This window comes from Tamandua tetradactyla, chromosome 13, assembly GCF_023851605.1.
Source record: "Tamandua tetradactyla isolate mTamTet1 chromosome 13, mTamTet1.pri, whole genome shotgun sequence".
NCBI classification, from domain to species: Eukaryota; Metazoa; Chordata; class Mammalia; order Pilosa; family Myrmecophagidae; genus Tamandua; species Tamandua tetradactyla.
Genome location: NC_135339.1, coordinates 43,141,714 through 43,169,199, shown reverse-complemented (window position 1 = coordinate 43,169,199; position 27,486 = coordinate 43,141,714). Strand labels below are relative to the sequence as shown.

The 27,486-nt window shown below is 33.4% G+C and overlaps 1 protein-coding gene and 2 pseudogenes across 1 annotated transcript in view; 2 read left to right on the top strand and 1 right to left on the bottom strand.

Annotated features, from left to right (window-relative positions):
• The window catches only part of PCDH15 (protocadherin related 15), a 1,748,268-nt gene that overhangs the window by 420,239 nt on the left and 1,300,543 nt on the right, over positions 1-27,486 (bottom strand). The window contains exon 11 of the mRNA XM_077125289.1: positions 7,834-7,942. Within this exon, the coding sequence (XP_076981404.1) occupies positions 7,834-7,942 (109 nt within the window). The remainder of the gene's footprint in view (positions 1-7,833; positions 7,943-27,486) is intronic.
• Positions 1,825-4,451, top strand: LOC143654532 (ubiquitin carboxyl-terminal hydrolase 1 pseudogene; annotated as a pseudogene).
• On the top strand, positions 4,453-5,911 carry LOC143654531 (ubiquitin carboxyl-terminal hydrolase 1 pseudogene; annotated as a pseudogene).

Here is a 27,486-nt window from a genome sequence, read left to right as displayed (position 1 = left end):
GACATAAATACGAGAGTCAGTATCCTAGAAGTCCTAGAAGAAAATATAGGGAAACATCTTCAATACTAGTAATACGAGGTAGCTTCTTAGACCTTATACCCAAAGCATAAACAATAAAAGAAAAAATAGATGAATGAGAACTCCTCAAAATTGAACACTTCTGTGCTTCAAAGGACTTTGTCAAAAATGTAACAAGGCAGCCAATTCAATGGGAGAAAATATTTGGAAACTACACATTTGATAAGGGTTTGACATCCAGTTTATATAAAGAAATCCTACAACTCAACAATGAAAGGACAAACAACTGAATTATAAAATGAACAAAAGATAAGAATAGACATTTTCTGAAGAGGAAATACAAGTGGCAAAAAAGCACATGAATAGATGGTCATCTTCATTGGTAATTAGCAAAATGCAAATCAAAACCACAATGAAATGTCTCACACCTGTAAATATGGTCGCAATTAAATAATTAGGAAACCACAAATGGTGGAAAGGATGTGGAGAAAGTAGAATACTTATTCACTGATGGTGGGAATGTAAAATGGTACAGCCAGTGTGGAAGACAATCTGATGATTCCTCAGAAAACTAAATATTGAGTTGCCCTGTGACCCATCAATTCTGCTACTTGGTTTATATACCCAGAAGATCTGAAAGTCGTGACATGAACAGACATTTACATACCAGTGTTCACAGAGGCATTATTCACAATTGCCAAATCATGGAAACAATCCTTGTGTCCAACAACAGATCAGTGGCTAAGCAAAATGTGGTAAAGACGTATGATGGAATATTATGCCGCAATAAGAAGGAATGAGGCCCTGAAGCATGTGACAACATGGATGAAACTTGAAGACAAAATGCTGTGTGAAATAAGCCATACACAAAAGGATTGATACTGTATAATTTCACTAACATGAACCACCTAGAAAATGTAAACTCAGACTCCTAAAATGTAGCATATACAGGACCTAGAGATAGAAACTAGAGAAACGGGTATCTGATATGTACAGATTTATTAATGAGGCCACGCTTAAATGTTTGGGAATGGATAGAGATGATGGTAGTTCATTTTGGGGATTATAAGTAATAGTGCATATTGAAGGTGAATATGATTGAACGGGGTCATCTAAAGTCATGTATCTAACTGATTGACATTACAAATATAAGATCTTGCATGAACTATTTCAAATATATAACAGTTATATAGAGTTAATAATAAAATGATATATGGGAAAAATTACCATATTGCAGGCTATGGACTATACTAAACAGCAGTACCTTACTAGTTTCACACCAATTGCAGGGATATATAATTGTGGGCAGATAAGGGATATGGGATGTTTTGGGTTTTCTTTTATGTGTGGTTGTGTATACCTTTTATTTTTCTCTTCAGATCAATGAAAACTGCCAAAAATTGAGAGTAAGGATCATGGTATAACAAAACTTTGAGACATTGATTGTATACTTTGGATACAATATTATGATATACGAATATTTCCCAACCCAAACCACAGAGTCAAAAACAAACAAACAAGCAAGCAAACAAACAAAACGATACAAGTTCTGAAGATGATGTGGAGAGAGAAATATACCTATTCAATGTTGAGGCAGGGAGGTAGAATGGTGCAGCTCCTCTATAGGGTAATGTAGTGAATCTCCAGGAGGCTAATTATAGGTTCACCATAGGATTAGCCAATCCCGCTACTAGGAATATACTCAAAGGAATTAAAAGAAGGGATACAGATAGGTATGTGCACAAGATGTGTATGGTGGCATTACTCACAATTCCCAATGGATAGAGGTGTCCAAAGGGTCTACCGATGGAGAAGTGGAAGGGTAAGCTGTAATGTATATATATATATATGATGGAACATTGTGTGGCTTCAGAAAGGAATGAAGTCATGAGGCATGCAATGAGGTGAATGAACCTTAAAGACATTATGTTGAGTAAAACGACAAAGAAATATTATGCAGAGAAACAAAAGGACAAACATCACATGGTCTCATTTAGAAAATGCTCATGATAAAACCAGGGCCTAGACTGTAAGCTTTTACAGTAGTCACACTTATTCCTGAGTTTTAAGTGTTATTTCTAAATTCTGAGATGCTGCGCTTCTTGTGTATAACTTGATAGTTTGCGGGCTCTGTAGATGTACCTTTGTAACACCTAATACTCAGAGTTAGAGTTCTACAGTTCTGAAACTCAGCACTGTTCCACAGAACAACTGTTAAAGAAGATGAAAAAGAGATCAGATTTCCATCAGAGATGTGAATGAAGCTGATCTGGTTGGGATTAAGGTAAATTAGAATAGAGGGTAAAGGATGATATTGTCTGTATTTTAATACTTCAATTTCTGTGTGAGACCAAACAAGGAAATGTTTATTTTGTCAAAAATTTAAATGTTTTGTATTACATGGTATAACTTAACCTGTCTGGCTAGTTCAGTTAAACAATCTAAATACATGGAACCTAGAATAGAGAATGAGATCTGATGATTCTGTATAGCTTAATATAATAGCCTGACAGATTCTAGAGTATTTGGGGAATATAATAAAAAAAAGTAATTGCAAAGTCCCTTGAGGGATTGGAGAAAAAATATGAAACTATTAAATTTCTCTACCTGGGAAATTCCTGATATTCTCTCAAGCACTGGAGACTCCCAATTTACTAAGCCCTCGGTCTTGAGGCTGGCCCTTATGAACTTTATATCTGTAATGGTAAGCTAAACCTACTCATAAACATATCTAAGCATCATCCCCAGAAAACCTCTTTTGTTGCTCTGATGCAAATTCTGCAAATAAACTCACCACCCGCCCCCTTTTCATGGATGTAAGTCTCCCTGGTAATGCAGGATATGATTCCCAGGGATGAGCCTGGCGGTGGCATCGTGGGACTAAGAATACCTGCTTGACTAAAAGGGGGAGTGGAAACATGACAAAATACAGTCTCAGTGGCTAAGAGATTCAAATAGAGTCAAGAGGTCATTCTGGAAGTTATTCTTATGCAAGCTTCAGCCAGATATTACAAATGTGCAACCGTATACCAAGTCCTAACCAAGAGTATTCCTGAAAACCCTAAAGAAGGCCCAGGGTTCTATCTAAGGCTATACAAATTTTACTTAAGTTTATTTTTCAGAAGCTTAAAACCTTCAGTTTGCTCCTATGTCAGATAAGCTCCAAAACATAGAAGAACCAATCCCTCCCAGAACCCCAAACAGCCGCATTATCCCACCCCATAATGCCAACACCTCTTTTCAACATGAAGAAGTTAGAATAATCACTGCCCAGACATCCCTGAAGATTGAGAGAATGATCAAGTGAGAGGGAGGAGTTGTAACAGAGAATTTAGGATTTAGCAAACGATTATGACTACAGAATAATGATATAGATATTTCTTTGGTTTCTAGTGTATTAGAGCAACCAGAAGAAAATACCTGTTATTGTGGAATTGTAAGCCATTTACACTTTACAATTTTCTCTAAAGATAGTTAGATTGTACTTTGAAATTCATCACTTTTATGTATATATGCTGTATTTCACAATTAAAAATGTTAACAAAAAATACATATACAGTAAACACAGGGGTCCTGAGACTGAGGAGAAGGTCCCAAGTTCCCCTCGGTGGTAGAGTGGGAATGACCTTATTGGTGCAGGAATTTCACAAGTGGGACCACTTCTGGTGCCTGCCCTTGAGAGTGGATGGTCACTCTCCGGTGGCAAGGCTAGCCCACCAGCCTTTCCTTAAGTTGTGGATATAACCGCAGGGACTCCCCTGTTGCACACACGCCTATCTCAGTTGGATTCATCAGCAGTGAAGAAGCAGACTTTGCTTTGGGTCATGACCATGTATGATTGGTAATTTTACCTTTCTCCTATAAATTAATTCCTGTCAACTCCTTGAGACTTGAAGAGAAGATGCTTGGTGTCATACCTAGTGAGAGAAGTAGTCCATGGAAAAAAACACACTTTCTTTGAAGTTTTTCTGAAAAAGGAAATTAAGGGAGTTTTAGATTTCACAGATTCTCAAGAAAATGAAGAAAAACCTTCTGAATTTAGAGGAGCTGAAATCAATCAAATTGTTCCTGCAGCATAGTTCTCCCCCATAAACTGTGGGAAGAGAGAGGACTTGCTACTATATGTGGGCTTGAATAATCTCAACAATACGTATCTTAATAGTATACTTCAGGTATTAAATTTTTGTCCTGGTTTTAAATCTGGAGTGAAGCACTTATTTAATATTATTTCAAGGAAGAAAGAAGCTCTAAAGGATGAAGCCAATCAAAAAGTAGACAAAGGAAAATTGCAAAGAGATTCTTTGGCAAGTTATGAGTTAATATGTAATTTACAGACCTTAATCATTTGAATAGAATAGCATCAGGCTGGTTTTCTCTTAAATCCAAAGAAATATCCTGATGAATTTGCTACTCAGCCAAGGCAACTGCTTAACACACTCAGTTGTGGAGCAAATAGGTTTTGAGTTAATGGAGAAATTATTTCAAAATCAGCTGATATTAAGAACTGGTTGCTTGGAATGTGAAAATTTAACAGAAAGACAAGATTTTCAAGACATCAGTGTTTCAGTACAAGAAGAGCTTTATAAGGTAGAGGCTTTGGAAACTTCTCCAGAACAAAAATCAGAAGTGAAGATACTGAGATGGGCAATTTCACAATTTGCTTCAGCAGAAAGGATTGTAGGAGAGGTTGAATATTTCTGTGAAAGTTGCCATCATTATAGTGAAGCAAACTCTATTGTTTGACAAAATGCCTGGAGTTATAACCATTCATTTGAAGTGTTTTGCTGCTAATGCTTGGAGTTTGATTGCTTTGGTTGTGGACTTTCCAAGATCAACACTCACTTATTGACACCCCTTAAATTGTCGCTAGAAGAATGGATCACAAAGCCAACCAATGACAAGTATGGATTATTTTCAATTGTGATGCATAGTGGCATTACCAATAGTAGTGGGCATTCCACTGTTTCTGCTCGAGTCACTGAACTTCATAGTTTAGAACCACATAAAGGAAATTTTGTAGTTGACCAGAGGTGTGAATTAGATAAGCCCGAACCATTAAACAGGGAGGAAGCAAGGGAAGTGGTTGAAAATTATGATGATGAAGTATCAACAAGAGTCAGTAGAAATGCATGGCCAGATAAAGTTTTTTTTTTCTTTTTCGGCATGGGCAGGCTCTGGGAATCCAACCTCAGTCTCCAGCTCTGCAGGTGAGAATTCTTGCCACTGAACCACTGTTGCACTGCTTCCAAGTAAAGTTTTGAACAACAACAAAAACATGTAGAAGCCATTGGACTTCTTGGAGGTCAAAAGAGCAAGGCAGATTATGAGCAACACAACAAGACGTCTAAGCCTGAGAAGGTTGCCAGTATAGCATTTGCTAAAAATAGAAATTCTGGGCGGGCCGCGGTGGCTCAGCGGGCAAAGTGCTTGCCTGCTATGCCGGAGGACCTCGGTTCGATTCCCGGCCCCAGCCCATGTAACAAAAACGGAGAAACAGAATACAATAAAACAAGAAAATGTTTAAAAAAATGTTTCCCTTTCTTCCTTCCTTCCTTCCTTCTATCCTTCCTTCCTTCTCTCTGTCTTTCCTTTAAAAAAAAAAAAAAAAAAAAAAAAAAAAAAAAAAAAAATAGAAATTCTGAAACTAAAAATACTAACCCGGCCCATGAATCTGATAGAAACAAGGAATCTATTAACAAAAAGGCATTAACATTAATGGATGTAAGAACAAAATTTCATATGTAGTGCTAATCTTAAAGGAGTATGAAGGAGAAGTAGTTGCTTTTTGTTGATTCTGAAGTGAAAGTTACTCAAGAGAAGGAGTTTTGAATTATCTTTCCCCTTCTACATCTCCTAATCTACTCCTCATTTGTTATTTTATAAGAAATTATAGAATGGGTGTATTTTCCTTATGTATATATTAAACAGACCTGGACAACCATTGATAACTGTAACTACAGCAAAGGACCTTTAGTTTACCTTTGGAAGGTACTGGAATTATTGGTCTCTCTGGGTTTTTATAGAAACAGTGAATTCGAATTGCTGAAAACCATGTACATTTTTAGAATTCACTTTCCTTATTAGACTAGTGATACATTAGCTTCTGGGAACAACTTGTACAGATTCTTAAACGAATTATCCAAAATTGAAGCATTTAAACACTTTTGTGTTTATACCTATCTTTTGTATTTGCCTTTTAAAATTAAGTGCTTGTATTTGTACTCTCTATATTTTGGAGTAATTATCCACATGATGTTTATAGGTCCTGTGGTTTTTCAACTAAGAAGGAGAATCTCATTCAGTACATTTAGTTTTTTAACACACATGTGAAGCCAAATCTTTGATGGGTTGTATCAGAGGCAAAAGGAATCTAGATGTGTGTATTCACAACGATGTTTATTTTGTTCCTTGAAACACCTTGAAAGTGTCTCAGAAAACCTGGACAGTCCCCTCTTATCTTTAGAAGAGTTTCATATGTATTCATGAAGATGATTCTGTACTCTAGTAAATGAATCTTCTGGGGTATGGACCAGTTTGTACCTCTTCAGAGTTATATCCTGAAGAGTTAAATATACTACAGATTCTGACCTTAAATTTACCTTTTTTAAAAAACTGGGAGGTCAATAAAATTTGAATTGCCTAACTATGTAGACAAATAATATGTGTCTGTATATATATATACACACATGTGTATATATATATATATATATATATATATATATATACAAACATACATATTATTATTATATATATATAATAAACATGCACAATTACCTTTAAAATATATGTGTGTGTGTGTGTATATATGTGTGTGTATACACATCAGAGGAAGGGAAAAAATCTGGTATAATCTCACCAACTGGCTTATAATAAGTGTGTAGTTGTAGGGAACAGAGTCCTAAAAGAGAATTACTTAATTTTTCTTTAGAGACAGCACTTCTAAGTAAGACACAGTTTCATGTTTGGAGACAGCCTAATATTTGTTGACTGATGGGTCGTGACGTGTGTGTATGTATAATGCACACAGCTAGATACATGGGGGCAGGAAGGAACTGAGGGCTTATGTTGAATTCCATTGAGCAGTTATTTTTCAAGCACACTTCAAAGCAACCCTTTCTTCATGACGTGATATATGGCCCCTCTTACACACATCTGTCTCTTTGGAGGCTATAAACCATGCAAATCAGCAACATCAATGTTTTAGCAACAGCAATTTGAGAAGAACAGCATAATCAAGATTCTAATCATTTTTTATTTTGGTACAAATTAGTAGCAGCTTCTGTGGAATTCTGTGAGGAAAAAATTAACCAAGAGTATAATATATTGTGTGCCCTTGGGCTGAGCATAATCTTTATCCTTTTCCCATATGGCTCCAAATTAGCCATACTTAATTCAGTCATACATCATCAGAATTATGTAATTGTATCCAATCAATGATAAAATGCCAGTAGAATGAAGAGTCTAACTTTTTCATTTAATTTTTAAATATGCTTATTTTAGAATTATTTATAAAGTGATAGAGGGAAAGTACCGATATGCAGATAAGTGGGTTTTTTTTTTTTTGCGTTGCTTAGCTTCCACAAAAGTTTTCCCATTTATCCTTCTATATAGTGAAACCCACATTTCACTATAAAAATTTTGAAGGAGAAAAAACCTCAAATTGTTATTATTTTTTAATTAAACATAAAAGTAACAATCATGTCCCAGAAGAAAATCTTTGTTATACAAAGTATTTCCATTGATTTGAGAGATTTCTTTTCTTCTGCATATTTCAAAGGTGATAATACATATGGTAAAAAGTTAGCAGATACAAACCAACAAGGATGGAATACAGGATTCCTGGCTGATCTGATGGTGGCTGAATATTTCGGTCCTGATCAATGGCTTGGATTGGTGGAGTAACAATGATGGGGTTCAGTTCTTCCTGGAAAAAAATCACAGAGTTTAGTTCATTTTATTACTAATACCTTATGGAGCATGGACACTGAGACTGTTACAAGTTTGGATAGCTAGATAACATCTGGGCCTGAGTAGTTAAATTTAGGTTTCAAAATTTTACATCTAGCACTTTAGAATAGAAAATGTTGACTCTGATGAGGGAGCAAGCTGTACTCAAAGCCAGCACGAAAAGACATAGGAATTACATACATGGGATATTGTATTGAGAATTGTTTCTAAACGGAAAGCAAGGAAAAAAGAAAATTTTTGAATCTTCTTAGGGCATTTTATCAAAAGAAATACAATTCCATCAAACAGTTTATGAAGTACAGTTTTCTCTTTTACTTTAAACAAGAATTATAAGAAGATATATATTATTTTCTTCCTAAGCCGTTCTTTAAAAGTTTCACGGAAATTACGTTAAAATTAAACTTTAAAAAGTTGTACTCTAATTCAACAGAAATCAAAGTCACAGCTTTGCAAGTTTCAGATAACTTAAAATTAATTGCCTATTATGCAGTATGTATTTTTAATTTATGATGATCTGCAAAAAAATTAGATTTAAAATTAATCCATTTCTGTGTGTTTTCTATGTAATAATACAAATACAATAGTTTTTATGCAGTTTCCATTTTGATGCCCAGCTGGTATCCTGTTCAGCTACTAGGACTGACAATTTTCTTTTTCTGTAAAGGGCCAAATACATTTAGAGTTTGTTGACTTTCAGTTCTCTGTTGCAGTTACTGAACTCTGATGCTAGTACAAAAGCAGCCATAAATTATACATAAATAGTGGGCATGATTGTGTTGCAGTAAAACTTTATTTACAAAACTGGTGGTCAGTGGGATTTGGCCTGAGAGATAAGAGACATAGTTTGCGGATCCCTGGGAAAAGGACTGTGATAGCTATCCTGAAAGAAAAGAAAAAGGTATAGCCAGCACAGATAAGCTTGGGATATATTGCATTAAATAAAGTTTTGGAAAGCTAATTCATTGTACTACAGGTATTTTCAGAAACTTAGCTAATTTGCATTTTGCCTCTAATAAAAGGATATTATTTGCACATTTTCCAGAAATGTACTAAAATCCTTGACTTGATATCCTTCAAACACAGATTGGGCAATACTGCTTTAAGTAGTCACAGCGTATATCCCAAATTAAAGTGGTAATTGTTAAGGGAAATAAAGTCTGTCTCATTACCTGATAACTTCACATTCTAAGGAATTCCTGCAGTGTTCTTATAGCTTATTTATTTTAAAATGATGGAAATTTCAAATATGGCCTGTATTCTTATACAAGATCAGTATTTGCAATTATCAGCAGAAATGTACAGGGTTGCATGCCGCACCCCCCCCCCAAAAAAAAGGAAGAAAGAAAAAGAGCAATGGCATTAATCCATAATGTACAATATATATTAGTATTTAAATATTAATAACAAGTGACAATACTGACCAATAATTTGGAAATCACATGCATCTTAGGACTCGGATGAGTTAATTATTGTTAATGATCTAAATGAGAACAGTATTTTCTAAAAATAAAGAGCTAATGCGAGTAGTAACTTATTGAGATAACACTAATATTCTATCTGCTTCTTTAAATGTGGATTAAGAGCCATTAGGATATCAAATTAATATAATCCATATGGCTCTTGTCCCTCTCACACAACACAACGCTCCCAGCAAACACCACTCCCCTCTCTCACACACATACTCCCAACAGTCCAATTATTTCCTATGTAATACTTGTATTGCTTCCTAAACTGAAAAACACCTTGAGGCTCTTTAAAGTACATATGTTTGATCATGGGAGTTCAGGGTCAACCAGCTCTTCTGAGTCATTTCTTAAGGGAGTCTGACTGTATCAGCCAAAGTCAGCCTGCAGGTAAGCTGCATTCGTTCTGTTTCCAGTAATGAAATCTGTGGAAACATTTTCAACAATATGGCTTTTCTCAGACATGTGAAGGTGCTTCATAGCTGAAGATTTTCTGCATTTCTGTTCTGCTTCCCATGGTCAAGGGGCCATACGAAGGGATCCTAACAGACTCCAGCTTCCTCTTTTTATTCTTTTTAACAGTTTTATTCACACACTATACAATCCATCCTCAGTGTCCAACCAATGGTACCTGGTATAATCACATAGCTATGCCTTCACTACCACAATCAATATGACAACATTCGCATATGTTCCCAAAAAAAATCCCCTCCCCCTCCCTTTATAACCCCCAATACTGATATTTAGCTTAGGTGTAGTGCCTTTGTTACAATTAATGAAAGAATATTGTAATGTTAAGGTTAACTCTTATAAAGCTTAATTTTCATTAATTGTATTTTTCCCATATACAACCTCATTATTAACATCTTGTAATAGTGACATATTATTTGGTCCAATTCATAAAAGCGTTCTTATATTTTCACAATTAATCACTATTATCATCCATTCTGGGTTTCTCTAAGTTATGCAGTCCCAGTTTTTATCTTTAGCTTTCCTTCTGGTGACATACACGACCCTAATCTTTATAATCAATATTATTAAATATTCTGGACTCCTTCAGCATCAATTGTCCAATCTTCCAGCTTCTTTTAAGAACTTACTCCCTTAGCCAGAAATTTCAGAATTTTATGTGAGCTCTTCTGTTAGTGTGTTAAATGCTACCAGTACAGGATACTTGAAGTTTTCTCTGTTATTGCCTTCACTCTGCATATTTCTACAGAGCTACTGAGTAACTAAAACATAAGGGGATTAGGTTTCAGTAATTAGTCATGTAGTTTAAAAACCTCTTTCTTTAATATCTAAAGTTGTTGAAATGATATGTACCATTTTAACTACATTATTTAAAGTTACATAAACAATAGAACAACTAAAAATAATGCCACAAACAAAAACCAAGAGGGAGGGAGAAGTGTTAATTAAATTCCTCAACTTTCGTAGTCGGTTGTTAAATACCATCATGTAGTGAGAACTAATGAAATAGAAAGAAACAAGTATCCTATTTAGACTGATTTTCATAATCACCAGAAGAACTAAAAAAGGAAATAGGAAAATGTAAATATCTTCCAAAGTGGGTCTGTTAAGTGAGGATCTGTTAAGTGCCCTGTTTTTTTGTGTATCAGTATCATATCCTGTACTATTTTTGATAATATAAATGAATAAAATACACAATCGAGAATAAAACAAATGCTTTTGGCAAAGACTTAAATATGTTTCTGGAAAATTGGGATAAATGGAGTCGTCTTAAACAACTTATTGGGACTGAAATTTTGCCTTGTCCTGTAGAAACTAGCAACTTATTTTATATAGGAAATTTTTTTCTTGAGCTACCATTACTGAGTTTGTCAGAAATAAAACTAGGTTTAAAGGTGAAAAAGTGAATTATCAGATATGATTTCTAAGATTACCTCTCAAGTAGATTGTTATCTTTGAATCGTGAGAATCTTTAACAGTATAATAAATAACATCTAAATATACAGGGATTTGGGTTTTGCTTAGCATGATCATGTTAAATAGTCAATGTAATTTTTCATAAAGATAAATGGAATTTGTCAGATCTATAAAATAATATATTTATTCACTAGCAATAAGATAAATAGCATGCCTCATTTTTTGAACTTCCTCCAAAATCGCCATGGTATATGGAATCTGACATGAAACAGATGCACATATAACCATGATGAAGTACAGAAAGAAACAATTCTTTAGACCAATCATGAATTTTGCAGAGAGACCAAAAGCCAAAGAACTTGTGTTTATGTAAGCTGGGAAACACCTATGTAGCCACATACACATGGACTATTTAGTAAAATAAAATACCAAGCACTAAATGACAAAAGTAATCTCAATAACATAACACATAAACCAGATTAAACAGACCATATTCCTCAAGCAAGATACAATTATAAATCAACAACAAAAATAAAGAAAGATGCTATATATTTAGAAGCCAACAAACACTTTTTAAAAATTCGTAGTTTATGGATCTTAAAATATCCAGAAGTTAATGACAGTAACAGCATTTTATACCAAATCTTGTGGGATATAGGACAAATGGTTCTTTTAATATATATATTAGGAAGTAGATGAGTTGAAAATAAATGAGTTAAGAATTCAAGTATTTTTTTAAAGAACAAAATAAATACAAAGAAAAGTGAGTTAAAAATAACAAATATATGAGGAAAGAAACCAGTATGTAGTATGCAGGAATATAATGCTGGTTGAGGAAAGAAATAATGAATAATGCTGGTGAAAAAAAGAAACCGAGAAAAGAGACAGAAAGAGTTCTGGTGTTCACATCCCCGTGTTAGTTAGTCTTAAGTGCCAAGGACATTAGTCCTTCAATTTTCTGAAAACAAAACAAAACAGGACTTTGAACTGAATGTTATTTTATATAAGTGAGTCAAGAAAAAAATAATAGATGATTAGATGTTGATTCTCTAAGGGATGCTTTTTTTTTACCTCCTGTGACAGTTTGAAACTGTCTTATACTCCAGAAAAGCCCTGCTCTTTAATCTTCATTCAATATTGTTGGGTGGGATTTTTTAATTGTTTTCAGGGAGATGTGACCCACCCAATTGTAGGTGGTAACTTTTGATTAGATGGTTTCCATGGAGATTTGTCTCCACCTGCTCAAGGTGAGTTTGTTTCCTAGAGCCCTTTAAGAGGGAACCATCTTGGAAAAAATTTTAGTGCCAACAGAGCACACACAGCCAAAGATCTTTGTACATGCAGAAGGAAAACATCTTCAGGGAAGCCTTATGAAATGAGAAGAAAAATCTAGCAGATATTGCCATGTGCTTTTCTGGCTGACAGAAGTGTTCTGGACCCGTTGGCCTTTCTTGAATCAAGGTAGCTTTCCCTGGGTGCCTTAGTTTGGACATTTTCATGGCCTAAGAACTGTAAACTTGCAACTTAACAAAGACGTTCCATTTCTGGTACATTGCATTCCAGCAGCTTTAACAAACTAAAACGCCTCCCTTTTACCTTCCAATCTTGTTTCTATGAAGAGTCTTCTTTTGTGTAATCTAATTCAAGTTCTTCAATCATTAAGAGGGCTTACCAATTAGTAGATAGTGACTATATCATCTGCCATCTTGTATTTGACTGAAATATCCCATCTGTTCAGAAATTACAGTTTTCAAGTATACTTTATAGTTCCCGTAAAAAAGCAAATAGTTCAGAAATGGTTACTGCTAGAAGAAATTCTGTACCTCTTGTGGGAAGGTGACCAATTAAGGAATTTGTTTCTTTTGAAGAATGTACTTTGTTCAACTAGATAGTTATTAATAACACTCCTGTCTCCCTTATTTCCCTTAGTTTTAAATTTTCCTGTTTTGAATATCTATGAAGTACAGGCTGAAAAAAATTGGGCATTTTCCCATGGCTCAAATATGCTTGGACATCTTTTATGGAAAGAAACAAAATATTCCTCTATTATGGTTTAATAACTATAATTATCTTTTTACTTAAAGCCTTTTAGCTTGGTGGGCAGAAAATGTCTTATTTGTTTTTAACCCTCAGCCTACTACCCAGCAGCTTTCAACAAATTTTCTTAAGTTGAATTCCATGAGACACAAAAAAGTAAGACACACTGGCACAGCTCTTTAGTATCTTGCCTCTGAAGCAAATTTGCTTTCTTTGCAAACTCATTCGTCTTTGAGAGGTCATGTCTCCTGAATTCTGACCCAGCTAATAGGTATACATTAGAAGTGTATGGGATCTCAGATTCACATTTCACTGCTGTTTGAATAATAAGACCTAAATTTCTTGAGTTCTGAGCAATGGGAACTCATCCCTAATAAAATGCTTTCTATTATGAGAATAATCATAGAATATATTTTCAGAATTCAGCAGAAATGTCTCCAGTTGTGTCTCCAGTTGAAACAATGCGTGATTCTATGAATATAAAACCCAAAATTATTCCACTTGGGATATATACTTAATGTCCATTAGCTTTTCTGGAGACGTGTCCTCTATTTTGATCTGATCTAAGCCAATATATTTATGCATAAATGTTGTATTCTTCTGCGAAGATAACAGTAGGCATTGCAGAGGGTTTGAGGTGAGTGAGAGTTATCCACTCCCATATAATCTCACTACCAGATTGTGTGAAAGCAAATTTTAGTCCAAATATTAATATATTTAAATGATAAATTAAAATGTATTAGCAAGGAAAACACACAAAATGATTCCTTAGCCTGTTATGTAAGTTTAAGGAAGAACTAGCTCTCCATTCTCTTAAGTTTTTAAAACATGACCTTGCATAAAAGGTATATACAAGCAAAACAGTAAGATTTCAGACATAGTATACTGTCAGTATAATAGCCGGCTTCAGACAAACAGGCATAACACAGTCCCTAAAACTATAGGATTCATCCTATGATATCATCCCTAAAGTTAAAAAGGTGCATGGCTCATTTGACTCTTAAATTTGTCCCATGCATGAGTAGATTGTCTTTAAATTGATTTTAGTCAATTCTTGTAATTTAAATATTTTTAATTTTACCAGTGGCAGTAATATCATCATTTATCATGCAAGCATATAGGTCATTAATTTTCCTAATAAGAAAGCGTTTTTGCTATTGAGCATTCTGATTAGTAAAGACTCCTGTGGTTGAGATGAAGACAGCAGAAGCACTGTTAAAATGTCAAGTACCCTCCTACTCAGCATGTGAGTGATATTTTCATCTGAGTAACATACACTCATTACACATATCACATTGAACTTACAAACTATTTTAAAGTAAACTAAGATATTACAACATTCTCCAAGACTGGTCTGTAGAAAACCTTGTCGAGGTAACAGAAAGTCCAAGAAAGTTTAAGTTCTCAAATAACCCTCCCTGGAAAGGTAAACTGAGCTCATGCATGTGTTTTTAGCATAGAAGCTAAACTTGAAAGCTATCTTCAATTCTTAGAATTCTGTAATTTTGAATTACATTTCTATTTATATGACAATAGACTCATCATTGCTTTGATTAGTGGCCTATATTTTAATCACATAATAATTTTACAGTAGTTATACAAAAGGATAGTCATGCTAAAATAGAAAAACCTTCATCAGCAGCTATAAAATATGCCGATTCTAACAATTAAATACTTTGAAATCTTGACAAACTATATGCTAATATCTAAATTATTAAACTTATTATTTCTATTAAATTATATTAATTAATTTCTGTGTTCTTTATACTTAGACACATCTGTTTTTCCATACTCATTTAAAAAACCCTAATGTCCAGCTGTTATTTTAAATTTAGTATATACCCCTGATTGTGTAAAAGAAAGAAAACTGTGGACATTATTATTCTCACCAAACATTACATTATAAATGTACTATAATCCCAGGAGCTTTTGAAAGTGCTCAGTCAGATTTTTGTTTGTTTGCGTGTTAACTGACACAGAAAGAAAGAATCAAATGTGTTCCCCTGCATACTCACATAGGCACAAATACATTTACATGTTCCCTTAGGAGACCAGACCATAAGTTCTGTTTTTTCTATGCTTAGTTTTTAGTTTTTCAACTTTCAGAAGTATTGGCTTATCTGAAACAATATGAGATAATTTGGAATGTCCTCCTCTGTGTAAACATTTCAGAAAGGTGTAACATTAGGCTGGGTGCCATGGGCGAAGCCAATTACTTTGGATTTTGAGGTTTTCAATGAAGATACAAGTGGAATATTCGCATACAGCATGGAAGCCTTTATACTACAACATAGGGGATATTTGGTTCATATCAAAGTCTTCCAAACAGTTTTGATAATCTCTCTCAGACTGGAGAGAAAAGAGCACACGTGAAACCCCTGTAAACAGTGATCCAGGTAAAGCATATCAAATCCTGCATAACCCGTGGAATTCTGTCACCTACTAAAAAACAAACAACAACAACAAACAGAATAATTGCCCTAACAAAAATACCCCTATTTTATTATTTACATTTGCAAACTTCATGGCCTTTTCAATGTCATACTTCTCTGTTTTCCAATGCATCCGTGAATCTCTTTCAGATATGCATTTCACCTATGTCCTGTGAATTACTTTGTTTACAAAATGAACATTTGAATATCCTTTTGATTGCATATTTGATGCTTTTACTAATAGTCCCCTTCTTTTCAAGATGTTTCCTTGAATCTTTTTGCTTCTTGAGGTTTTTTATTTTGGAGTATGCATCTCTCTTTCTTGTGGGTCCCCAAATGATTCCTGGACAGGTACAAAAGAATCTGGTTGATGGTCAATTACCCTCGATACTTCTTGTGAGTAAACAACAAAAGCCATTTTATAACACAGATCCCACAACTGTCATCTTGTTCCCTGCCACCCAAGTGAGAGTTTCAAACTAGGGCTGCAATCAAAGAAAGATGATTTCGCAACCAAAAACCAAATTTTAAATAACTCAAATTTAAGCACTTGCATTGAACAGGCATTATAAAGGTGATACATAAATAATAGTATTTCCTACAACCTTTTTGGACATTTCTATCCATTTCTCCAACAGCCACTCTTGTTCCGGCTCCTTGGGTGCCTCAGGCACAGCTCAAAATCTTCTTGTTCTTCTCCTCGCTCCCCTTCATTCTCATATTACATAATCAAAATTCTCAAAGTGATTTGACAGAGCATGACCCTCTGAGGAAGGCAGAGGAGAGAAAGAAACTAACTGGACAGAAAGCATTTCATTATGAAGAGCAAGAGTAAATCCCGGGAGCATTCTTTTCTTTATAACTTTAATTGCATTACATATTCACGAACACTTTGGTTCTTCTATGAACTGCCTGACTCTCAACCTGTGCATTTAGGGGTCTGAAGACGTTCATTTTTTTTTAGTGGCTTTAATTCATCAACAAACTTTAATTCCATTCAGGCCTTCTTTGTTTAACAGAAATGTCGTGAGCTTTCTCTAGGGTTCTCATCCTCAGTTTCTCTAACTGACTTTGACTCAGAGAGAAGCCAGGAGAACGAGGCCCACACATTTGACAATCTTGTGCCCTGCACATCTGACGATCTTACTTCCATGCCAAACTACATTTCAGGCTGAATTTGAAGCAGTGTCCTAAATTTAATTTAGACGCAAAAACAAAATATTCCCAAAGAATTCCATACATCCTACTCTTTACTAATTACAAAATAGACAAATGTTCTTTAGAAAAGTTCATGCACTTTCATGGGAAATCCATGTAATATTGGAGCAAGGTACACAAGGTCATTTTTAAATCTTAAAACTTGTCTTTTAGATTGAATTTTATTTTGAGATAATTGTAAGAAATAATATAAATACATTCCAGGTCTTTTTTACCTAGTTCCCACAGTGGTAAGGTCTTGTAAAACTATAGTATGATATCACATTCAGGATATTGACATTGACATAGTAAAGATAAAGAACATTTCCATCACTGCCATTACTATAACTATGTACCAGTTACCCTTTTACAGCCACATCCACTTCCTGCCTCCATTCCCACTTCCTCACCTGGCAATCACTTTTCTGTGCTACATTTCTATAATTTTATCATTTTAATAATTTATATAAAAGGAATCTTATAGGAAATAATGTTGGCTTTTTTCATTCAGCGTAAGTATTTCAAGTTTCATCCGGGTTATTGTGTGTATCAATAGTTTGCTTCTTTTTATTGCTGAGTAATTTTCTATAGTAAGACTATCCCATCTCTTGTTTCCAGCTTTAGAATATTATGAATAAAGCTGCTATAAACATATTTATATAGGTTTTTGTGTGAACATAAGTCTTCATTTCTCTGGGATAAATGCTCAGGAATGAAATTGCTGGGTTGTATGGTAGTTTTATATTTAGGTTTTAAAAAACTGCCAAACTGTTTTACAGACTGTAACATTTTACCTTTCCATTAGCAATGAATGAGTGATCTAGTTTCTCTGAATCCTGCCCAGCATTTGGTGTTGTAATTAGCTACTTTGATAAATGTGTGGTCATCCTGATCGCAGTTTTAATTTCCATTTTCCTAATGGCTAATGATATTGTATATCTTTTTGCCTGCTTCTTTTCCATCTGTATATCTTCAAGAACAAATGTCTCTTCTTGTCTTTTGCATATTTTCTTATTTTTATATATATATTATATATATGTTTTACTCTTGAGTTTTGAGAGTTCTTTATATGTCCTAGATGTTAGTCCTTTAAAGGATATGCCATCTGCAGATGATTTCTTCCACTTTTGGCTTGTCATTTATTTTATCCTCTTGATAGGGTCTTTTGCAGAACAAAAGTTTTCAATTTTCGTTAAGTCTAATTTATTATTTTTTTCTTTTATAACTAGTGTTTTGTGGTGTTGAGTCTAATATCTCTTTGCCTAATCCTATATTTTGAAGACTTTCTCCTATGTTTTTTTTCTAAAATTTTACACTTAAGTCCGTGATCCATTTTGAGTTAATTTTTGTGTAAGATGTGAAAATTACCTTGAGGTTCAAATTACCTAGTTCATATTGAGTGAATGATGGTAGTTTGTCTTTTATAAGGAAGTTGCTCATTTCATCCAAGTTGTTTAAGTTATGTGTGTAGAATTATTCCTCAATTTACAATATAATTTTCTTAATTAACGCTTTTACCTATATTTCGAACTATATCTAACAGTGTTATAATTTTTTGCTTCAACCATTAAATATAATTTCAAAAGCTGAAGAGGAGAATGAAAATCTATTACATTTACTCATATTTTTGCTGACTGCATCCTTTCTTCCTTTGTGATGTTTCAAGATTTCTTCAATTATTATTTCCTTTTTGTTTAGAGAATTTCCTTAGTTCTTCATTTAGGAAAGCATTTCTGGCAATAAATTCTCTTAGTTTTATTTCATATGAAAGTGTCTTGTGTAGCTTTTCATTTATGAAGAATATTTTCACTGAGTGTAGGATTCTAGATTGAAAGTTCCTTTATTTTAGCACTTGAAAGTACTGTGCTTCTTCCTTATGTTCTCAATGATTTCTAGTAAGAATCCATTGTCTTTCTAATTTTTATTTTCATATAGGCAAAATGTGACTCTCTGGTCTATTTTATTTTTTCCTCTTAATATTTAAAAATTTTAATTATAGTGTGTCTTGGTGTGATTACTTTGGTTTATCCTGTTAATATTTACTCAGCTTATTGAATTGGATTATTTGCCAAATTTGGAAAAAATTCAGTTACAAGTTATTTGAATGCTTTTTCAGCCCTACCTTCTTTCTCCTTCTGCAACTCTAAGGCTTCAAATATGATAGCTTTTGCTTAGTTGCACAGGTCCTCAAGTATGTTTATATTTTCAGTGTATTTTCTCTCTGAGTACTTTCTATTGCCCTATCTTCCAGCCCACTTGCTTTCTTTCCTTCCATTCAATATGCTAATAAGCCCATTCACTGAATTTTTAATTTTCTTTATTCTTTTTCTCTCCAGTATACCCATTTGTTTCTTATGTGTGTCTTATAGTTCTTTTCTGACTTTATATTTTTTTAGTACAACATTTTATTTTCCATATGTTTCAAAAGTGTTTGTAATTGCACACTGAAGCATTTACATTCATGACTGCTTTACACTTTTTTGGTAGTTAATTCTAACATCTCTATCATTTCAGTGTTGACCTCTAACATTGTCTTTTTGTATTGTTACAGTTCTTCCTCATTCTTGGTATGATGAGTGAATTTCCTTTGAATATTGGACATTTTGGGTAAAATGCAATGAAACTCCAAATCTTATTTAAACCATGTACAGTAATATGCAATGAAACTCCAGATTGTATTTAAACCTTAAATTTTGGCTAGCTTTCTCTGACACAACTCCAGCAGGAGAAGGGAGGATGCCACCTTTCATCTTGGCTTCCACTGACATCTGAGGGGTGGGGGTGCTGCTTGCTACTGCTGGATTCCCTGCTCCCCATATGGTCTCTACTCACACTGTGTAGGTGATACCTCATTATTGTCATTACTGCTGGGCAATGGTGAAAGTCCTGACACTTTACTAGGCTCTCTTTGTAACTATCAAAGGGAAGAGGGCATGATGCCTCATTGCTGCCAAATGTATTGAGGTGCCTATCTTACTCTTACTGATTCATAAGAGTTTTTATATATTGGAATATAAATCTTTTGATGTTGTATAAATATCATGTCCCATAGTTTATATTATTAAATATCATGTACCACTGTTTACATTTAGACCCTATTAATGGTATCTTGATGAAGAGAAGCTCCTAATTTTAATGTCATCCTATTTATCCCTTTCTCTTTTCATTTATATTTGGCTGTTTTCTTTACCTGTACATGTACTATGACCACTTGAGGTACAGTTGATAATTTTTCTTATCAGACAAAATATTGTGCTCATGCATATCAGAATATATCTCACACTCTTGTTAACCATATGTCTGAATTACCTTGTTTATAAGTTTCTTAAGAATAGGAATAAGGTCTATTTACTTTTTATCTGCAGCATCAAGTAACATATGAGGTACATAGTTACTTAAAATAGTTGAACAAAGACTTTCTCAGCTCTAAATTATTTAGAATATTCTTGAGCTGCATGGTCTCTAGTCTAGCCCTCTGGTTCCTGCAGCACATCTAATTAAACACACTGAGATCTTTGAGTAGTTTTTTGTAATTCTGAGATCTTTTAGTTTAAAAAGTTTGGCAAAAATCAAACAAAAATAATGTGTCCATGAGAGAGGGTCCAGATATACAGAATGGGATCACAGTGCCTCACTGAAATGGGCTTTTTGAGTAATATGATGAACAGGCTCCCAAAGCTGGGCTATGCAACAAACTTTCGCATAGAATTAGTTGTAAACTACTGAATCCTGTGACAAAATTCTCAAATTTCTTAATAAGTTATAATCCTGTTTTTCAATAAGCTATTTATTCTCAGAGCTTGAATTCTCAACTTCAAACTGGGGTTAACAATATCTACGTTTTATAATTGTTGTGAGGATTCATAAAAGAATGTACAGAAACACAAAGCAGTTAAGTGGCAATATATGTCACTTCCAATGTATGGAATTTCTAATGGTTTGTATTACAATGATTAATGTTAATGTTATTAAATTGTATGATATGGATATTAAAGTTGATCCTGAGTTATCAGCAGAGAGAGATATGGAAAATTTTCATTTCTAGCTGGAGGCTTCTTTGAATCCAGACCTTGCACACTGGCTTGAAACATGACACTGATATGGATTTTGAAGTTTGTATTTAAAATTGCATAGTTGGTCAAATGTTTTAGGTAATAAAGGGGACTCTCTACTATTTCTATTAATTTTTAACCAAACTTCAGATCTAAAACTTGTAAAGCAAAATATTTAATGATATACTTAAACATAATTTTAGTATAGTCTGTCATGGAGTTGAAAATTCATTTAAAATGAACATTTCATTTTACTTTATTAAAAGGAAGATTCAGGAAAATCCCTTTCTATGGACTCAGACACATTAAAGTTTTATACCTAATTTATAAAACTGTTCCCTATGTTTTTGATTATAAATACTTTAGGAGATAATGTATTAAGCACCTGATGTTTGCAAAGAACTACTCAAGCAATGTCTAATAAATTAAATAAGAGTGCCAGAGCTGTGAAGGCACTCACAGTAATGGGGAGGTAATGTATTAAGCACTTGATGTTTGCAAAGAAGTGCTCAAGCAATATCTAATAAATTAAATAAGAGTGCCAGAGCTGTGAAGGCACTCACTGTAATGGGGAGGGGGATCAAAGTACATGTGCCACAAGTTATTTTAGGAACTTTATTACAAAGGCATCTATCAATAAATGTTAAGAGATAGCTCTGATGGAAAATTCACGTTTAACTATCATGGGTGAATTATTGAAAAATGACAAGAATCAGAGAGATTCAAGCTTGTACTGCTTTCTATATACAAAAAAAATTTGATCCACATCTCAAAGGTGAGATTAGGAAACATAAAGGATGTGCTTGCCTCTGTTAGGGGCTAGATGACAAAGGAGGCAAAAAATGTGCACATGTGTAAAGAGATAGAGTCTGAGATATTTTTAAGGAGTTATTAAAGTATCTTAAAAGCGGAGCAGTTTTATTTTTTATAGTTGGCTATGGAAAACTTCTATAAGTTAATAGCAAAAATATATTTTTTTCTGATGAAAAAATACCATTCTGGAGTATTTTATAAAAATACAAGAGTAAAAAGAGAGATATTTGTTATCCCACATAATGGTAATTACCATTTTTACTATTTCCTCTCAATACCTATCTCTTTATCTATCATTCTCATTATCATTGTCATCATATGTAGACATGATCTTTTATCTCATTGCATATATAAAATTTTTCGTTGACTATTTTTTACTTCACCTTATATTGTGACCATTGCTCTGAGCTAAAAGCAGGCAAAAATTCTGCAGTAGTGTACAATAGCCATTAATATTATTAATTAATTAGGTTAATATTATTAATTAGGTTCCTACGACTGAACACATATTTTTTACGATCTTGAACATTTATGTTGTTTATATTGTTTTGACAACATAAATGTGTTCATCACTGCAACATATCCCTAAATATATTCATAGGTTAGATCCCTAGATATATAATATATGGATCAAGGAATGTGAACATCTTGGACTCTTTTTATATAAATTGTTAAATACTTTCCAGAAAACTTATAATGACTTGTTCCCCAGCAGCCCAGCAGTGTGTGAGTGTTCATGCTTGCTAGTAGTGAGAACAATAGATGCTTAGATTATTCATGAAAGAGTTTAGAAGGTTTAATTTTGCATTTCTTTGATTGTTAGCATTACTTACTTGAAGTATTTATTTGTGTTTCTTCTGCTCATTTATTTGGCTATTTTTGTTTTAACTTTCTTATTTTAAAATGTTAGTTTCATGGTTTACGTGCATAGCAGAGAAATATTTTCAGTTTATGGTTTGTTTGCATTTTAATGTCATTTGTTTCTGCATCTAGAGGATTGGAATTTTTATGTAAAGTACTCAAATACATTTGTTTTTCCCTTTTTTTTCTTTTTAGAAAGTTTTTCACCATCTAAATGTTACCTAAATGCTCAGTAATGTTTTCTTTCAGGTATTATGGTTTCAACATTTTAATGTTTTAATTTATCAAGAAATTTGAATAGCAAAAACTTAAATTGACCAAACTGTGGCTTTTATTTATTTTTTTAACCACAGTAAAACTAGTTTTAAAAACACTTTTCTCTTTCTCCCTTCCCCTCTGACTTCAATGTACATCTGCATAACATTCAACCTTCTTACAAAATCTAATGATCTGTGTTTCTATAGTATTTTATCACACTGTTTTTAAAAATTTTTATTTTAATTTGTCTCTATCTAAAATGATTTGAAACAGAAACCCAAATTTCCTCTATTAAAAAAGAACTATTAAATTTAGGAGTGCATGTCTGTGTGTATCTGTATGTGTGTAAAAACTGGATATTGGAAAGGCATACAATTACTTAAAAATATGGCACTGGGCTCCAAATAAACTGGATTTATAGAAAATTAGCCAAAAAATTGATGGATACAAAGATGATAGAATACCAAACAAGAAACACCCATCAAATTGCAATGGTCTGTAAGTTGTTACACATCTGTATCACAAACACACACCTACACACACGCACAGAGACAGCAAACTTGCTCTCGTAAATAAAAATTTGAGAATTGAGAACTAGATCCTTATTTTTATATTATGCTTTTTTAAAGAATTATTATAAATTGCAACTTTTAGTATCAAATATAAAAAAATTTAGATTCATATTGCTTATTGTCTAGATTTTATTTTATGATTTATTGGTTTTAAATGCTTTCCTCTAAATATTTATACCATGATTTACTTATTTTTTTTAGTTGTTAATTTGTATTCAACAATCAGTCTACTTGCAAATGTTCAAAACAACTGATCATGGTGATGAATATACAACTATGTGATGATACTGTGAGCCATTAATTGTAACCATGTCAAGAATGTTTGTATGTCAAGAACGTTTGTATGCTTGCTGCTTATAATAAAAAAAAATCAATCTACTGACATACGTGTTTGAATAATATTTTTCATTAGGAACATGTGGGTCCTTTTGTATCTGAAAATGTTGTTTCATGATTAAATGGAAATTTGAGGTTTAGATTCTCTATCCACAGACATTTCCTTTCAAAACACTGTAAGTGTTTCACCATTATATTGTTCAGTTGTTATGGAAGAGAAATGCTCTTTAGTCTGGAAGATTTCTCAGACATGTAAAGGTACATTGTGAGAAGGTGAAAATCATGTTTTTGTTAACCAGACAGTTATAGATTGTTATTTCCCAAGATAATTAGCTTCTGTGAGCTTCAGCTTTTGCTTGCCAATAAGAGGAAGAGAATACTACTACTTCTTTACCAAGAGATGTAAAATTAAATAAGAAAATGCTTGTGAATCTTCCAAGTTCTCCACAAGTATTAGTTTTTTTTAGCTATGGATACTATTGCACTTTGTTTTCTGCATCTTCAGTTCTATTCTTTTCTGCCTGTGCCTGTAGTCTCTTTACTTTTATTATCTCAGTTCTATTGCCTTCTCCAGTATTCTTAATTTTACCTTTAATCTCTTCTTTTGCAAAGAGATTCCAAGAAAGAAAGATTCCCATTCTTTCTTGGCTTTTATTGAAAGCCCAAGTGTTTATTTGTTTGCTTTTTACAATTAATTTGTGTATCTTTTAGTAAACCTTATGAAAGACATGTTGTGTTTTTTCTTTTTATCTTGAGTATAAAATGTTCTTCTCTAATATTTCAGAATCTTTCATGGGATTGACGTGTGTTTGAGAAGGGAGTGATGGTGGTCAAATACTCTAGTTTCCTGGGCAATAATGCCTGCAGACTAGATAGGTGACTGCTGTGTTTGTGGTTGCAAAGTTCCCATTTATTGTGGTGAGGAGGTGAAGATTGACGCTTTATCCCTGCCTGTACATTCCTCTTCTCTGTTTTAAGGTCCTCTTTTAATATAACTATCCTACCATAGTCCTGGCAAAAGTCTGTCTCCTTACAATGTTGATGCAACTTTTCATTTTGTTTAGTGTCTCCACACGTATTTCAACTGGGCCGTGGGGAAAGACAAAGCAGAAATTGGTTGCAACCTATCATTTCAACCAGACCTTTCTACTCTAGCTTTATAAGCAGGAAGATGGCGAGATGAAAGAGATATTAAAGTGTATGATTTCATCTGCAACTAAGACTTGAAGCAAAAGCTTTCTCTACCATTTCCACATAGAATAGTAATTACTATTTCCTCAAATGTCCCATGGCATTGTGTTTTAACCTGCATTAAACTATTGATCAGAACTCTCATATTCTTGACTCATCATATTATATTTCAGAGCAATGCAGGCCAGAGGAAAGCATACTGACCCCAGAGCTAGAAACTCTACAGATTTAGGGTCTGAATCTAGGCTCTAAAACTTATTGTGTGAGTACTCAATGTTCCTGAACTCCAGGGTTCCAAAGTGTATGATAATAACATTGATTTCTATTTCATAGACTTTATCTTGATAAAAAATTATAAGTAGCTTTGTAAAATGCAATGCCGAGTAACTAACCCAGGTAAGCATTCAGTAAATGTCAGTTTTCTTATTTCTCATTATTCTATTTATGTACAGATTTCTCTGTGGTCTAAAATATAAACACATTGAAGAAAGGGACTGTTATTAACTCTTTCATTACTAATGCCATACTTGGTGTCTTACACATTGTAGATACTCAATCATTGTTCATTTGATGAAAAAAACAGTTTTATCCCTATTGAATGGATTCTGGGGGCAAAATAATTATAGCCTGGTAGAGCTTATAGTTAGGAAAAGCCAAAGGAAGGACAAACCTGGGAAAAAATGATCAGTGAGTAAATTTTATTGGACATTAGTTTATAGGAGAAGAATGAATTTTAAGTTCACAATTCTGAGCTGGATAAAATCAAATGATGATGAAGTCAAATAAACATGTGAGTAAAAATTAACTCAGTGTTTTGATTTCCATTTTCAGATATTGATTGACTCTTCATTGTGGCTATGTTTACAATACTGAGCTAACACAAAGTAACTTTACTGTCAGCATATTTGAGTATCACTGTTAGTACTAACCTAAGCACATTGCCAGGTACACTGTAGATGCTTCATGAAAATTTACTGAGAATATTGCGAATTCTGCCATTGCAGTGGATTTTGTGCTCTGTTAACTTAGTGTTGTATATCTTTATATCACATAGCAGAAAACATCTCATAATTGCTCAACTAAATTACTCTCCCTTGCTATATAAGTAATGGCATATTTTACAGTGGTATTAATGGATTTCTTTCTGAAATTTGACACAAATATAAACTGTGATAAATAGCAACATTTGACATTCTCATCTTCTCTCCTTGTCTTCAAATTATATTGCTAAAGACAGTTTCACATTTCATTAAAAATAATTTCATAAGCAGATACCTGTAAGAAGATGGATATGTTTGCTGTAGAATTTTCTAAGCACATTCAGCTCTTAAGAAGACTAAATCAGAGCATTCTTTAGATATTTGGGTTTTATATAATAATCCTTATATACTCCAGTTATTGCTACTGAAGTCTTCACAAAAAACATTGATAAGCTATTTTTATTCATCAAAACATGGAAATATTACTTCATTAATTTTATTTTAAAAACTGGATCAATGAAATATTAGTAGCTTGATTAATATATATGTGTATATGTGAATGTATATGTACATGCTTATATAATGTCAATATCTAGTGAAATAATTTTGTTACATTAGCATTTTCCTATTATCTATATATGTTAAATTATGCTATATTAACTCATAGAAAGCAATTATTCTTTTCATGACTGACTGATTTGAAATACACTGTTTTTGCTTTATTAGATATGATCATAGATTATCAAATTCTGTATTTTTATTTAGCATATCACATTTAGTATTTGCTAGAGTCAGAGATGTTAATGTCATTTTCCAATTATATTTTATCTGATATATTGACATTGTCGCAAATAGAATCCATTTGTGTATCAGCTTTAGGAAAAGTATACCAGAAATAATGATACCCACCCTCATTTTGCTTTAAGTAAACATTCCTGGAACAAATGAAAAGTGGGAATATAAATAAGTCATTTTGAATGACAAATATCATTACGTTTATTATACCCCAGGAACTGAGGAGGCTAACGTTATCCCGCTGGCTGTTGATTTGGAACACAAACCCCTCAAGCTTTTGATCTGTTTCTTGTTATTGAAAATAGGGTGAAGAAGTACAAGCATCTTTTTACCAACAGGATGTACCATCTCACATCAGAGTCGTTCTGCATGACTTAAATAAGCCAGAGAATAGGAAATTTATAAAACAACACTAAAATGAAAACGCACCCCAGGACGCACTAGTAACCTATGGTTCTCCTTCTTTATGGAGCTTGTATCAACCGAATTTCCTGAGAATGTGAGGGGAGAGAGGAGCAGAAAGAAGTAAAGTTTCATTTTTTGATAGATTGGCTCAGTGCGATTGTCTGCCTCACTGAGCAATTTAAAAACTCTTGGAGGAACGTCTCTAATAACTGCCTGTGGCC